At 35.9% G+C, this 16,144-nt stretch overlaps 2 protein-coding genes across 4 annotated transcripts in view; one reads left to right on the forward strand and one right to left on the reverse strand.

Annotated features, from left to right (window-relative positions):
- Positions 1 to 16,131, reverse strand: part of PDE6C (phosphodiesterase 6C) — a 28,269-nt gene extending 12,138 nt beyond the window's left edge. For both annotated transcript variants that reach the window (XM_026851078.1, XM_026851079.1), the window contains exons 1-12: positions 15,446 to 16,131; positions 6,906 to 7,058; positions 6,716 to 6,805; positions 6,352 to 6,492; positions 5,705 to 5,779; positions 5,551 to 5,615; positions 5,378 to 5,444; positions 4,622 to 4,669; positions 4,272 to 4,421; positions 3,454 to 3,597; positions 3,302 to 3,370; positions 167 to 313 (exon numbers count right to left, since the gene is read on the reverse strand). In XM_026851078.1, the coding sequence (XP_026706879.1) occupies positions 167 to 313; positions 3,302 to 3,370; positions 3,454 to 3,597; positions 4,272 to 4,421; positions 4,622 to 4,669; positions 5,378 to 5,444; positions 5,551 to 5,615; positions 5,705 to 5,779; positions 6,352 to 6,492; positions 6,716 to 6,805; positions 6,906 to 7,058; positions 15,446 to 15,925 (1,629 nt within the window). In that variant the 5' untranslated portion in view covers positions 15,926 to 16,131. The remainder of the gene's footprint in view (positions 1 to 166; positions 314 to 3,301; positions 3,371 to 3,453; positions 3,598 to 4,271; positions 4,422 to 4,621; positions 4,670 to 5,377; positions 5,445 to 5,550; positions 5,616 to 5,704; positions 5,780 to 6,351; positions 6,493 to 6,715; positions 6,806 to 6,905; positions 7,059 to 15,445) is intronic.
- Positions 1 to 16,144, forward strand: part of RBP4 (retinol binding protein 4) — a 44,272-nt gene that overhangs the window by 11,936 nt on the left and 16,192 nt on the right. The window contains exon 1 of one of the 2 annotated variants that reach the window (XM_026851100.1): positions 6,016 to 6,026. The exons of the other annotated variant lie outside the window; for it this stretch is intronic. The gene's annotated coding sequence lies outside the window, so the exon portion shown is untranslated. Of the gene's footprint in view, positions 1 to 6,015; positions 6,027 to 16,144 lie in introns of those variants that run through there. 2 annotated transcript variants of the gene reach the window in all.

The raw sequence follows: 16,144 nt of genomic DNA on the forward strand, positions 1-16,144 counted from the left end.
GGATTAAAGTATTTATGACAAATGTGCAAATATTTAATTAAGAGTGGAAGATTGTTATCCATACGGCAAATATTTTGGTATTGCCTACTTCTATATTAAAGTACCTACAGTCAGCTATTTTTCTTCTATCTTAAAATAAATACAAACAAAACAAAATAAATCAGACCTCAGCTGGGACTTTGAACTTTTCAACAACATTTATCTCAAAGAACAGTCGTATTCCACAAGTTATCAGGCCATGTTCTGTAACAGGAAAGTCACTGAAGCGAAATTCATACAGTTCTAAATCTTTTGGATCAGGTAATTCTTCTTTCTGTTAGGAAAAGTCAAAAACACAAGGGTTTTTCTGGCAAGAGCAAAGTTAGAAAAACTTTTTTATTTTCTTTTCTGACTTCAGCAGAAACACTGCCAAAGGACAGTATACTTACTATAGCTTCAAAGGCTTCAGGTTTCAGTACAAACTAATGTGTATTAAGTCATGAAACACAATCATCATACTGCTGCCTTTCTTCTCAGAGGATAGGTAAAAGTCTTTGCCAGGCAGTGCTTCTTCCTACTCTGAATTCCACCACCATTTGTTGTGACCATTTCAACATTTCCTTAGTTCAGAAATCTCAGGCCTTGGAATTTCTCCTTCCTGGTATAAAATCCTATGATTCTCCCACTTTCAGCCTGGTCTCAAGGCTGCAGTTCAGCTTTTTCACAACAAAAATTATTCTTGTTAATTGTTGTTCTTCCCTTTTGGATCTTATGAATAGTGATGAATATAGTCACCAAAACCAATCTGTCTAGAACAAAACATTTTTTACTTTCATGGTAAAGTATAAAAACTATTTTTTTTAATAGCAGAAGGCTTGCTTACATGCCTATCTACCCATAGCCTTGTCCTCTCTTAGAAAGACTATAGGCAAGCAAAGATTCCTGTGATAACCTATATACACTTAATAGACAAACCTGTAAGGTTGATTTGGCACATGGAAAGTAGACTGGAAAATCCTAGGAAACTGGAAAATCCTAGATCAGATGTAAAAATGCACAAATCTTATTTGTGTTCTTTTTTGTCTGCTTGCAGTAGATTCTTGACCTCTTGGCTCTTGAATGATCTCAGTATATGCATAAAGTAAAAATTGTTGCAATGCTCAAATGTACAAAGCATTTAGTATTCATGGTTATTATGTCTTACTTCACATCCCTTAGAGTCATTTACTTTCTAGTGCTGTAGTTGGTGATGATTCTGTCCTACTAATTGCCTTTCTGTAGTTTATAACAGTCTGTTCTGAATGATCCTGACCACTGATGAAAATGAGGGATCATTCCATAAGTTGTGGACTGTATAAGTGCATAACCTTTTCCCCATGTGCTAAGTTTCATTAGAAGCTGTCTGGATGCCATTCAGGGATTTTTCTCTCTCTGAAGGTCAGATACAGAGCTCTCTCTTTTACTGAAGAACCTCTGTAAAACATATACTAAACTGTAGAATGCAGAGGCTATGATAGTTAAGAAGCCAGTATTAAATTTAAATTGTCTATTTTGTATACATTATACAGATTCACACTGAATAGCCTAAATGATAAAAACAATATTAGTGAACTGTTCTATAACAATTTTCATCTGTATATCCCAAAGCCTAGGGAGAGTAGTATTATATTTTAAAGAATGTGCCCCGATCCAAACAATAATTAATTCAGGGACGTCTGATGCAACACAAAAAATAGATTATATGATTACAATGACTCCATTCTTCCATAGTAGCTTCCATAAATGATCTTAGTTTTACAGATAAGGAAAAAATACTGAATATATGCATATATTTCAACAAATAATGCTGAATATCTGTGCAAAGGTATTTCCTTCTCCCTGGGATTTTCCTTACTATCTACTCTGATCTGAGGTCAAGGACAAGGAATCCTGAAGCAGTGGTGTTTTAAGGCCCATTACTTTGTGAATCATCAGATCTAGAAACACCTGCTTTATCCCATTAGCTATCTGGGATTCCAGGTCTTATAATAGGATAAAGCATTTGCATGTAGCCTTGGCAGTGCAGAAGATATCAGACCTTTGAAGTTGTGACTCCACAACGTTGAGAGAACCCATTTTAATTTATTTTTGGAATTTAAAAATTCATACCAGTAATGTTTTTACATTTGGAGCCTGTACTATAATAATCACTTGTTGCTCTACCAGTAGAGAGATTTTTATAATGTTCATCTATTAATTTTTGCAATTCCTCATGCAGCTAAATTAAATTTACTTTAAAAGGTATTTGAAGCTACACACAGTCTGTTGATATTTTTTGTTTTCACCACTTGTAAGCTGTGTCAGCATCTGTTTTGTGGGATACAGTAAAACTTAACACCATTGCATTCCAGCATGCACCTGTACATAACTAAAAATAGTTTAATCAGATCTTTTCTCTATAGCTATGTATACATTAGTAAATGTGGTCTAATAGGAGGAAATATGTGAGGTGGTTGGTACTGGAAGTCAACAAATTTGTGTGCATTTGACCTTTTTTCTTCAGCCTAGTTCTGTTTTGATCCATTAACAGTGGGAGTTTGTTCAGTGTTTTCCTGGAGCACATCTTTGATTTTTGTTTCAGATGAAGTAAGCCCGTGCATGTGCTCCAGTTCTGCTCCACAATAAAAAGTGAACTAACTGGGTAGAAACGGGAGTTTTCCTCCAAAAAGGCAATCCCTTTCTATATTGAAATACTAAAGCAGTAAGAGGATTACACAGCCTGGAAAAGAAAGTGACTGATTTTTGGTTTAGTAGTAGCAGAGTTTTAATTTATTAGGTCAAATCTGTTTCATCACTGTGAGGTCACTGATCACTGTCTTTGGACTTCTTCCTAAGGAAATGCAAGAAAATTAATACGAAGGTAGGGTAGTTCCACAGGACACTCCTACATGTCTTTTCTTACTAAGAATGAAAGTGACCTTACATCAATGCCCATTCTTTTATTTTCAAAACTAAGTAAATTCAGTTATAGGTATAGCACTGTTCCCATGGATATTTAAAGAATTTAAACACTTTAAATGTTCATTCATATAAACGTTTCTGTGTAAGTCTGATTATCCAAGTTTGTTGACAGAATGTTTCCCTGTAGGTAAGAGTGGGGTCTGCATGTAGAAGAACCAAAGAGCTTGAAGATGTGTTATTAAATCATCTCCATCCAGCTTGTGGAACTGATAGCTAAAATCAGTATTAATCAGGGATTGGCTATACACAACTTTTTCTATAATGAGGGCACATTACTATCTGATACAAACATGCCACCAGGATGTTCAGTTTAATGACTTACCAAAATCCTGATAAGATCCTTTTGATCACATTCTTCTATGTTGTTTACATTTAATTTCTCCTTGTATTTCTAAAAATGAAAATCAGTAAGCAATTCAGGTTTTGTGTAGCAAATTTCCTACTTTGATTTTGTGACTGTGGTCAGAAACTTACCAGTATAGATTCAACTTCAGAAGGGGTGGCCTTTGTCTGGTACATAAGCATTTCCTGAGCAATGTCTTTCCTGTTTTCAAGCTTGTTCATTTTGTCATAAGTGTCAGTGTTTAAAACAGACCACCCCAGGAACTGTGTGAGAGTCTGGAACAAAGCCAAGCAAAATGGTGATGACACCATGACAGTAAAATTAAACTGATCATTTTCTTAAACTCCATTTTTCTGGTAGTGCTCTTTGAAAAGCAGTGTGTTGTTAGAGGCCTTTACCTTCCATCTACAGGTTCTGTTAGCACCTCACAGCTTGTAGTGATGTTGTTTGTCTCAGCCTAGTAATTAAGGGCACACATTCCCATTTTGTATATAGAACTTTGAGGCTTATGAAGCTTAAGTTAGCTGAGTGGACTTGGATACACTGTGTAGAATCTTATCTTGCCCAAGTGCATGTGATCATGAATACTCTGGGAACTTCCATGATCACGGGCATGATACCCATTGGCAAGCAGCACGCCATACCTGGCTACCCACTGCTAATTAGGAGATGCTGACCATCACTGAAAATTCAAATGGTTAAAAATAAAATTATATCTGACTTTTGTTCATTATTGGTACGTAAATGATCTCATAAATTTTCAGGTTTATAAAGGGAAATAAAATTTCTGATTCTCAAGAAACTGTGAAGATAAATATTTTGTTAGATCTTAATATAGTCTCTTTTAAAATTTTTAGACATTTATTAGACTTTTTAAAATTACTTTCTACAATAATATTTTTATTAACATCATATGGCTCCTTAAAGCCTCTAATCCTATTAAGCTTACTTCGATGATCTGTTCGTCATACTCATCAAAAGGTTTTCCATCTTTCCTATTATAAAATGTTGCAACTCCCACAATTTCTTCTTTTTTGTTGACAATAGGCAATGACAAGACATTTTTGATAACCCATCCACTCTCATCCACTGGTCCTTTCTGTAGGAAATCCAAAGAGGACATTTTGTGTATTTTTTCAAAGTAGCAATACAGCTATTGTTATAGGCAATGTAACACTAAGACCTGTGCATCACAAACAAAGGAGAAATTATTTATGTAATCAGCTGTATAACTAATTGGTGGAAAGCATTAGCATATTTTTCTACAGTATCTATAATTATTATTGTTACTGGAATTACCTGAAATTTGAAATATTCATCTTCTGGTGCATTCATCATGTTACAAATCTGCAGCATAAAGAAAAGGAAACATTGCTTAAATGGAATATAATCTGCACAAGATTTGGCCTGATATTTTAGAAAGGCGTAACAGTGAGCACTGGAAATTAAAAATGTTCATGTTAAATTGGATGTGGTTATTCTAACAGACATCATTCTAGAGTGCTTGTAGCTGAGTCTCTATTGTTTGATGTCTCACAGTGCATAAGCATAGGGGTTAAGAAAATCACTTCCAGTTTAAAATGGCATGGGGTTTTTTAGAAATAAATGAATACTAAGGGTCCTGTCCTTACTGCTATTAAAAATGATATAGGATTACTAATAACTGTCATACATCATAAATTACATATATTGTCTACACAAGAAGAGATAAGAAAAAAAAAAATTTAAACTGTGTATATGGTAATTTTCTTACTTTGACATTTTGTTGTGAGATTTAGTTATCACACCTGGAAAGTGACATCACATGCACACGTTATTCCTCTGATGTCACCACAATAGGGGGGAAATTTTCTTGATGTTTTGGCTGTTTATGCTGAGGGTTTGTCTCCACCCAGCCTACCGATTCACATGATTTCACTAGGAACCAATGACACTGGAAGCAGCATGGTGTTTTGTAGAGATATTTGGTCATGGGGAGGTTTGAGGGGTTTTTGGTTCAATCAGAAGAACTACATGAACTAAAACTTTTAGTTTTTACTTTTGCTATGAACTTACAAATCCATTTTCAGCAACATATGTTGGCAATCCACTGACAAGACACCAGTGATCTGCTGGAGGTGACCTGTAGAGACAGAATGAAATTAAATGATTTCTACAATGTAGACATGTTATTCTATCCCAGCAATATATCTAATTACCACATTGACAGGCTGCCAATAAATACGCACGGAATGACTTTGATTTCTTCTTTTCCATGTAAAATATAATCAATAATCTTATAAAAGTTGATTTCCTAAAGAAAAAGAGAAGAGTATGTAGGTGACCTGTACAACCTCAATGTCGAAGTTAAGATTCATAAAAAGAAAAAATTAATATCCTCACTCGTCCATCAGGTGTCTTGGGGCCTTTGTAAGGCTCAGCCTCCCCCAGCCGGATTGGCCACTCATCATAGAACTCCTGAGAAAACAATACACGGGGTTTATCAAAAAGAAAAAAAAAACAGTTTTGTGTTCATAGATAAACTGACATCTGTGGATAACAATTTTATTTTTCCTTCTCCATAGCTGTACTATGGTCTCATTTCAGACAATATTCAGAAAACATTATTAAATATAGTCCAGGCAAGAAATGTTTGCCAGTAAATTGCAGGCTAATCTGAATCTTATCTCTGAATGATTGAACAGCTTCATTGTTGTTTTAGAAGGTAGGTATTTATAAAGCAATAATCAGACCTGTGCTTCTCTCTTCTGACCTTTCTCACATGGAAATATTAATATAAAAAAATATTTCAGAATTAGCCTTTATGTTTATTGTGGTTGTATCCTTTGCCATGCTTATATTTTGCATGTAATTTTTGTAGTGTGGTTAGATTTTATATAAATAATCCCAAAGGGTTAGAAAGCATGGCAACTTTGTGTATGGAGAGAATGCACTAGAAACATGCCGAACAAATCAATTAGAAGGATGGATTTTATAACTTAAATGTTAGGAGTAGCACATTTCTAGCAAGTAGGCAAAATGATTGTTACCTTCTCTTTAGTCATGTCCAGGAGACCAACAGAGTATCTTTCACAATTCAAATAAATTCGAATAGTATACAGTGCTTTGTGAAACTGCCGTTCTATATCTGTTAGCTCTTCAAATACTTTGTTGGCAGACCACAAAAGCATCTATTTACAACAAAAGAGAAATAGGGTAAATGTTCACAACAGTAAGAAAACATAAACATATGAATCCTAAGCATTCCAGAATAAAATTATAACGTGCATTACTGTTAACAGATTAAAAAAAAAATAGATGCTATCCTTGCTTCAATAAACTTGCAAGAATATAAAATAATGGGAATAATAATGGTTTCACATGATGTATTATCATTACCAAATTATTCTATACCTGACTTCTTCTGGATTCAATATTGTAGAGATATGTCATATGATGATTTCTTAGGACCAAAGATATAAAATTGAGGTATTTTTTAAAGACCTAAAAATGACAAAGAGCAAAAATAAGACAAAGGTATCGAATCAAGAGGTAGATTCACTCAAACCACTTGTTGAACTAATTGTGTGACATTTGAGATTACCTCTTCATCTTCTTTTGAGAACTCAGTGGCATTTAATTTGTTGAGTGCCATCACAACAGCAAGCACCTCTTTACCCTGCATAATTGGAGTTGCCAACATATTGATTGTTGTATAACCAGTTCTTTTGTCCAGAAAGTCAGAAAAATGGTTGTTCTGAAAGAAAAGGAAAAAAAAAAAAACCCAAACACAAATAAAACACATAACAATTATTTACCATGCCAAGAGTAAATAATTGTTTATATTTGCAATGCTGTAAGCACAGTTTCACAGTGCAATGAGTTCATATGTGCAAAACCCCATTATTTGTTATTTAACTAAATCTTGCAGAGTTATATGTACAAGCTTAATTTAAGCATTGGTTATGAGTATAGCTTCTGAAACCAAGTTCTGTGCAGGTTTTTGTTAGAATGATGAGGAGTTTGAAGAATTAAAAATATGGGAAAATCTAGAGTGCAGAAGAGAGTAGTATGACTTTCTGGCTACCTGAGAGTTTAATACATATGGCTTGCATGTAAGCGAATAACTTGGTAGCTACATATTAATTACTATTTCATTATTTTTGTAGATAAAATTCATTATACTGTCCCATCACACAATGTTTGAAAATATGGTCTGTCCTGAATGTATATGGCTAAAAATGCTCTGGCAGAGGGGAATCCCCAGCAGGTATGCATGTGCCAGAGATGCTTCTTACTCCTTCTTGTGTGACAGATTCCGATTCCTACTGCTCCCAGCCCAACATGCTCCTCTGGTGAATGGGAGAGAGTAGGACCGAGTGGATCAGGACACAGATGTGCTTTTGTTGGATGTGTGATCCTGTGGGAATGAGACCATGTTACTAATGAATGAGCCACAACTAACTACCCCACCAATTTCATCCTTGAAACTGAATGCTGAGGAGGGTTTAGTAAAAGCTATTCTTTTATGTGAAAAATACTGGGAAGCTAGTTTATGTTTTGTGGAAAACTGTTTCATTTCCTCATATCAAAGAAATTCTTGATGTTTTCTTTGAAATGCTTTAGTGTTCCATTTAATTTTAAAAAGGGATTTGAAATTTTTCAGGGAAATCTGTTTGTCAAGGGTTGTTGTATTTTGTCATGTTCGCATGATAATATATCTAAACGAACAGATTTATGAGCTGGGGGATTGAAATCTGTCATTATGTGCATACTGAGAAGTGACATAGTTTTACTAAGCAGCTAAAATAGCCAGACTGTCATCACTGAGCCTTTTCCATCCCCTTGCATCTGCCACTGCTAACATGTCAGTGCTCAACCTTCTTCAGAGAGGTAAGTGCTTAAGTCCTGGTCTACAGTCAATGGCAGATTCCCCATGAATTTCATTTCCTTCTCAAGGTGATGAGCAATTGGTGCTAAATGAGAATATCAAGAGGTGGTGAGCAGCCTGGTAACCAGGGAAGGTCAGACTACGTTATGACACCATGGATAGGAATGGCAGCCAGCCAGAGGGAGGCCAAAGGAGTCCTGTTTTAAGGACATCCACCCACAACCAAGATTCCCAAACCTTACCAGTCCCCTGCTGTTCCAAAATATGTGTGAATGCACTTACAAAGTGACTTGTTACTACATGTCTACCCACAGAGCTCATATATTACTGCTATTAATTACTGCATTAGCTTAGATGGCCAATCTAAGCATCTAATGCATGGTGGATCTCAAAGTGGCTTCCTTGCTGATGGGCTGGGGACTGTTGTGGGATGCAGCATAATCAAAGTTCTGCTCTCATAAATTATACATAAAGCTACTTGAACAAACAAGCATTTTCTAGGTTGGAAAAATCAAGCATGAAAAGGCTAGGAAATGCCAGAACTCAAATTGTTTGCCTACTATTTGCATCTTTTCTCTGAATTTCTATTTTCTCCTCTTCCCTCTAGCAATTGTTTCTGGTATATGTTGATTTTATAGCATATACAACCCTGAGAAGGTAAACTGGATTTTATTATGTGTTCAAAATGTTAGGGATTTTTTTACTTTCAGTTCTTCATAGTCTTTAGACAGCCCATCTTTTACATTTATGTTTTAGATTTCCTTCTAGGACTGCATTTCTATGAAAGGAATGAAACGTGTGGAAGTAACTCTGAAATGCCTTTTCTATATTTACTGACTGGGGTCTCTTACAGAGAATTGATTCTTTTCAGGACAGCTTGTGTCATCCCCATAAATCACAATGAAAAAATAAAAGTAGTCAATATGTTTTCTCTGTAGTTCAGTGTATCGGGCTGTATTTGGGTCCCTGAAAAGTGTAGCCGGTTTCAAATATATTGCCCAGGTGAAGAGGTGATTTTTTCTCTATTTCTGTCAAACTTTCCTGAAGTTGTTTTTTGTTTTCCTCAGAGAAAGGTACAGGGGTATCTCACTTAACAGACATCCAGGGAAAATGCCAGTCAGTCTGTCTCTTTTATATAAGAATCAACTACTGTCCTGCAGTCTGCTAAACAAGTATGTTATTACATACAATATTTTATTTTCTCTGCTGACACAACCATTCTGGTTTTGGGCTTCAGTAACAATTTCTGAATCTCTGACTGTTTTAGGCATTCAAAATAAAGTAAATCAGATGATAGATAATTTGACCCTGTTTTCTAGTTCCTCCACCTCACCAAGAGCATCTAGCATAATGGTAAGGCCCAAGTTCCTGGTTTTAGAGTGCTGTGTGCTGCTATGAGGGAATAAATAAAAACTTCAAACACTCTTGGATTTCTGAATACTTAAAAAGGATCTGTATACACCAAGTGAGTTGAATTAGCAGGACACAGCTGCTGAAACTTAATTTGTTTAATAACTCCAGACTGAAGGTACAAGCAGTGGTGTTCGGAAGTGTTCAGAAGAAGCACTTTGGTCATACAATTTTTGCAGAGGATAAGAAATTTTTGATGCAAGTCTGTGTTAATAAACAAAAAATTCATTATAACAAGCCATCATGAGTTGTGCCTAGATAGGGCAATACAGAAAGATATAAATACCTCCTAACACATTGGCAGCATTTCCACAGCATATACAAGCAAAAATTTGTGCTTAGATTTAGGTTTTTACTCAATATTTTGCACATAATTGCTAGGAATTTTGAAGCCTTTATTTCCAGTCAAGATTTTAAAATCTTTTCTTGTGAGAATATAAGCTCCTTCTGTTTTCAAAGAAAATAACTTTTCACAATGTCTGGAAAATCATGTTCATAGACAAATAGGCCAGAAAATTGCTCTGCGGTATCAGAGACAGAAGAGCATCTTGGTGCTCCCATGAATATATGAATGAGGACACTTAGTCTATTGAGCCTGATCATATGAATCTGACCATCTTTTAGAGCAATGTTGTGACCTCGCAGCTCTCAATTAAATCATAAAATAAGCTTTAAAAAAAAAAACAAGGAAAGACAATCTGTTGATAACTCCTCAACTGTAGTACATTTGCAAGCATTTTCCACTAGCTCCATTTAAAGCTAAGATATCTAGCCATTTACTGTACAATGATCAGTTCTGTAGATATACCCTAAGATGTGCAACATGTCCTGGATCTGCACCAGCATACAGAAGCAGAAAATCAGGACACTTCTTTGTGTTCATCTCTCCATTAGAGGTGGTAGAAGGTAACTGGAGGGGAGTTTGGCAGGCTGCTATGGATCTGACTATACACTTGAAATTAGGAGCTAATTCATGTTTTTTGATTCTCTAAACCATGACACCAGTATCTCACTGTAACTTACCAACACTACCACACATTATTCTTATATACCTCTTACCAATGAAATATCAATATAATGTTCTACATTTAGGTCATTTGGCCTCAACTTTTAAATTCCTTTAAGTTTTATAAGCCTAATTTCCATTTCATAGCTACCAGTGAAATTTACTAAATCAGAAGTCAGTGATGTGAAAACTATGATTACACCACTGTGAAAGGGAAAAATAAGGCCATTCTTTCTAAAAATAATCTTTATTTTCCTCATTCGGCAGTTAAAAAAAAAAATGCTTACTGAGACTATACCTTATCTGATACTGGATTGTAGCTACACAACTGTAAATTCATGTCTGTAGTAAGGTAAAATAAATACAGAAGAGAAAAACTCACTCCTCTGGGAACCACAGGCATTTCAAGAAGAAAGGATGATACTTCCTGATTATGTAGAGGTGGTTTTTTTTAAAAAAAAATGTTACTTTGTTTTTTTCTGAAAATTTCTAATTGATGGACTGCCCAGAAGAAGGAACCATCTTGTGTCTCTCTCTTATTTCATGGTTTTCCCTACAGATCTCAGTTCCTTTCTTGGGAGTGATGTGTTCTTCTATGTTTCCTTTTACCAGTTTTTAAAGACCTTATTTCTTTCATGATGATTTCTCCTCCATTGGCTGGTTTTAGATATCCCATGGTTCTTTAAGCAGACCACGAAAAAAAGTTCTGCAAAAACTTCTAACCTCTCACAGGCCTTATTCTATGCCAAGCTTAAAAAATGATGAAGACTATAATTCTAATGTTCATTGAACCATCCTACAGTATTTAATAAAGGAAATATATCTCCTTATTCATAATGTTGTTTTAGGATTTGCTACACTGTGCTTCAGAACACTGAGCTAAGCCTTGAGCATTTCTGATGGGATTAATGACAAAATACAGCCTGAGGCAAGTGAGTTCGACACTATTGGAAACTCCAGATCAAAGTCTGCAGTGTAAATTTTTTTTTGAGTGTAAATGTGATCAGAAAATACAAAAACTATTGTAAATAATGAGATAGCATAACCCTTGTTAATTTGCTTTTCGTTGCACATGCAAAAGTATGTAATTTATACAAATACAGGAAAGATGGAGAAATGGAGAAGTGTAAAAAGCAACTCAAAAAGAAGTATAAAGGAACAAGGATCCCTCTTCCTCATTCAGCTAGTCAGGGTGAAGCTTTGGTTTATTTGAGGTAATAAGAACTGCAGCTCAAAATTGTTAGTACCAAGGCTTCTCACATCTCCAGTATACTAGTTTGTTCCCAATTGCTTTTAGCATCTTCATTACACATGTGGTTTGAAATGTTAGGAAAAAATACTTCTCCATAAACCTTTGCTTCCTTGACTGGGGGCCTCGCTAGTAAGCAGCATGATGTTTTGTTCATGTCCCACAGATGACGTTTACACCTTGCTTTTCGTATCACCGTCACCATTACTCCTATTCAGAAAACCCTTCCTTCTGGTCTTGACTCTGAGTGACCTGTCAGTCTCTACTGTGCAGCCTACCTCCCCATTTTGAGTTTGGCGATGTGCCTCAGATATCACAGTTAAGGGGAAATGTTAAGACTTAATACTGCAGCTGAAGTGGTAATGCCAAGAGAGATGCCTATTTTCCTCCTTCTCTTTCCTCTTACAAAGCAGAGGAAGAATGGCTTTCTGGGAATCCTTGCAGCTATAACTACTTTGTTCATATTGGACTGGAGGTTCTGTGTTGGATCAATGAGCTCAGACTGGTCAAAATACATCATCCTTTGAATGTGTGATGACCAGGAGTGGGTCTGGAGCTCAACTGGAACAGGAACCACAGGAACCTCTGACATTAGGAGCTGTTGTCACACTCTCATCATTATCACACATTTCTTTGCACCATCTTTACATGGTTTTGTTTTTCCTTCTGATAGCCCTGCAGTATTTTCTCCTCTTCCTGATATTTTGTTGTCCCACTGATTGTCTTGTGTTGGTTTAGATTGTCTTGGATTGGCTTATCCTATTTTCAACTCACAAATGTTTTTGTTTCATAATTATATAATTGAATGTGAACAGAAAATAAAAAGCACTTACCAGCAGATATGAATATATCATCAGTCTGATTCAAAACCAAAACCAATTAGCTAGATGAGTTGGCCATTCATTAGGCCACAACAAAATCATGTATTGTGAGGGATGTAGAACAACTGCATTTTGACATGTAACTTACTAGCATTACAGAACAAATTGACTTTGGTATCTTCAAGATCACTAGAGTTCTGAAACTGAATCAAGTAGAAATTATTACATATTTAACAGCGTTTGGGGGCTGAACTTTTCAGTCATGCCACTGAAATGTCTGATTGTTATGTGCTGTCTGCAGTGGCTGTTTCGCAACTTTTTGAAATTGAATCTGTATTACATTTCTTTAAGTGTTTTGTTTTGGTTTTTTTCACATAAACCAAGAAAATTAGGCTAAAAGGGAACTTTTTGTTTTAAATTTAGTGCTTTTTTTTTTTTTTTCAATTTTGGGACCTTTCCTCTTTTAACAAATTAAAAACCACTGCTGTTTAGATATGGATTGTGTCAACAATAGAAAGGGGTTAGACATGATATATTTGAAGTACTCTGGCCATCTAGAATTATTCATTGTGTATTTTGTATTCTGACAAGGCAGTAGGGGCAAAATTAATCTCTGACTTAACTGAGCTTGTCATTTTTTCTCAGGGTTTTGGTAGCAGACAATCTGGTTTGACCGAAGTGCATACAAAGTGATCTGAAAAATATTTATCCTTTCAAAAACATGATAAATGCTTCAGTGGCTGCCTATTTTTGCTGCCATGGACTAATTATATTCCTTAAGTGTTACTGACTACTGCAGTTCTGGGTTCCTTATGGAGATAAAGATTCTGGTGACATTAGTGGGAGCTTTGCCTGTGTGAGGAGTGTCGATTTTGACACCTGACTTTTTGTACAAATAGAATGGATATGGTGACAAATTTGAGACCTTCGGGGTTATTTTTAAATAACAAATCTTGGTCCCAGAGAAGTCCCTGGGAATTTTGTAATTAACTTATAAAATGTAAATGTTTTGATGCCATTTAGTTATCAAATGGGGATTAATGGCACCATGGTTTAATCACATGTTTATGTGTGGGCCTAATAGCATAGACATCAGTAATCCTAAAAGAGTAAATAGATGCCTAAATACAGATTACCTTAGAATGACTGAATAATAGCTGGGCAGCACTATTTGATAGATATTCAGCCAACATTAATTTATGAGTGCAAAATATATACCTAGCAGGATGAGATGGACAGAAATGTTCTCTTATTTAAGCATGTTCAAATTACACTTGTCACAAAACTTCGAACAAATCCTATTGCAAATGCAGAAATATTTGGGCAGCCCTGCTCTGGGCACCTCTCACATAATGATATTAAGGAGCAGTGCAGTGTCTGACAGAGAGCACACCTTTCTTGATTCCCCTGATCTTTTCTCATGTAATCAGCCTTATGAATGTAGAAGGATTATCCTTCCAGCCTCCCCATGTGGTGGTAAAAGGCAGCAAGTCAGGTGCTTCTTGTCGGAAGAGCAGCCATTGAAGAAAGCATCCTAGTGGTCAGTTAAAAATCAACTGACTTGTTTTCTTGTAATTGTTCTGTTTGCTCCTGTGATTTTTGCTTACTTCTGAGGTAGTTAACTATATATTGGAATGTTCTTTCACATTCACATACATTTTCATTTGTTTCTGAGCTTTAAAAGTAGACCTTGATTTCTTTCTGTCTGACAACTTTTAACGTGATAAAATACATTATTTTTTGTTTACCTTCTGGAAAACATAGATAATTGCAGTGTATAAAGATTTTTATTATTTACATTGAGCTTAGGACACTGAAGGAGTTCCCATTTCTAAAATGGCCTAGAATTTTAAACTGATTGTATCGGAAATGCTGACAAACCAGACTGCCATCTTGTGTAATTATCTTAGCACCATTTGATCATGCTGAGCTTTTCCACATAAGACTAAAATTGCTGAAGATGTGACCATTTGATAATATAAGGTTAGATATTTTTAAAGAAATCTGCAACAATCAAAACACATTTAAGTTTCCCCATGTATTTCAGAGCAGTTTCTAAAGCAGTTCTCATTCATGCATGTTTAATTTCTGTTAGGTGACTCATCATTTTAATTAGCATATGTAATAACTCTTATCAGCACCATAACTAAAGAAGGTGATTCTGTGCTAATTCAACAGGAACTCTGAAAATGTCAGAGCAGCTCTGACTCATTAATCTTCTTCTATAGATGGTTCTGAACAAAATCCCTGGATCTGGACATACTCAGAATTTGGAGCCATTTTAAATTCAGAGACAGACTTGAAGCTGAACATACATGTTGACATCATCATCATCATGTGGCTTCATTCACCTACTTATAAGGAAGCATTCTTATTACAAAAGCTGCAAACTAATTGTATTTAGAGGTGCATGTATGTCAGCACAGAATGATAAGGAAAAACACTTGCAAGCCCATACTGGAAAACAGAATAGGAGCCTGATTTGTTCAACAGAAACACAAGTACTTATTGGTCTCTATTAATCTAATATTGTCCCCCCTTATTTTAGTAAATTACATTACAACTATTGTGCAAGAATACTGGAAATACCTCAGTAAGCTACATGATGTGTTTCTACTGGATTTTAAGCAAACACTGCAGCTGCTTTCTCATGCTTTTGGTCTGGATTTTTGTCTCAGGGATGCTTTTGAAGAATGACTCTGTACCACAAGCCCTGTGCAGGAAGCTGAGCAAGCAAGTGCACAAAAACTCAAGAGAAGTCACTTACCTTTTTCACATCAGGTATATTAAAAAACTTCTTCGTATGAGCAACCCATCCAGCTATCCCGATGTCTAGAGGGAAAACAGTCTCATCGTCTGGTTTCACCAAATTCTCCTCAAAGCTGGAAACTGGAGTGACATTGAGAAGCCTGGTGGCTACCTCTGGAATACCGTTTCGGGAACGACAAACAAACATACTACACCGATCAGCTGCCAGCAGCTGTGCCAGCCTCTGCAGGGCCTTGTGCACTATCTTTTCCATAGTGCCTCCCTCATCCTGGATTTCTGTTAGCAGCTCAAAAAGTATGTTACACTCCTCCAGACGGGACATGTCTTTGAAGCTGACTCCTTCCTTCACATCGCCAGGGCTCACTTTAAAGATGCTACTCACCACTTCTGCTCTCATTTTTCGGTCAAAATACTCCTTGGCAAACTGGGGGTTGTTCTCCAAGTATTTTTCAACGGCATCTTTATTTAGCTCAACCATTTTTGCTGTATTGTTCTTAGGATTTCTTTTAGAACTGCATCACCATCAAAGCAGGAGTATTAGCAACAAGTCCTAACTTCATACTAGTAAGAAAACAGTACTTTGTCCATACTGTGTAGCTCACAGGCATAGTACATTCACCTTCCTCTGTGGCTTCCAAGCCTTCTGAAACTCTTGAGGTATGACAGAAGGCACTGGCTTAGCATCTTCTTAGTCTGA

This window comes from Athene cunicularia, assembly GCF_003259725.1.
Source record: "Athene cunicularia isolate RWA chromosome 6 unlocalized genomic scaffold, athCun1 chr6_part1, whole genome shotgun sequence".
In the NCBI taxonomy this organism is placed as follows: Eukaryota; Metazoa; Chordata; class Aves; order Strigiformes; family Strigidae; genus Athene; species Athene cunicularia.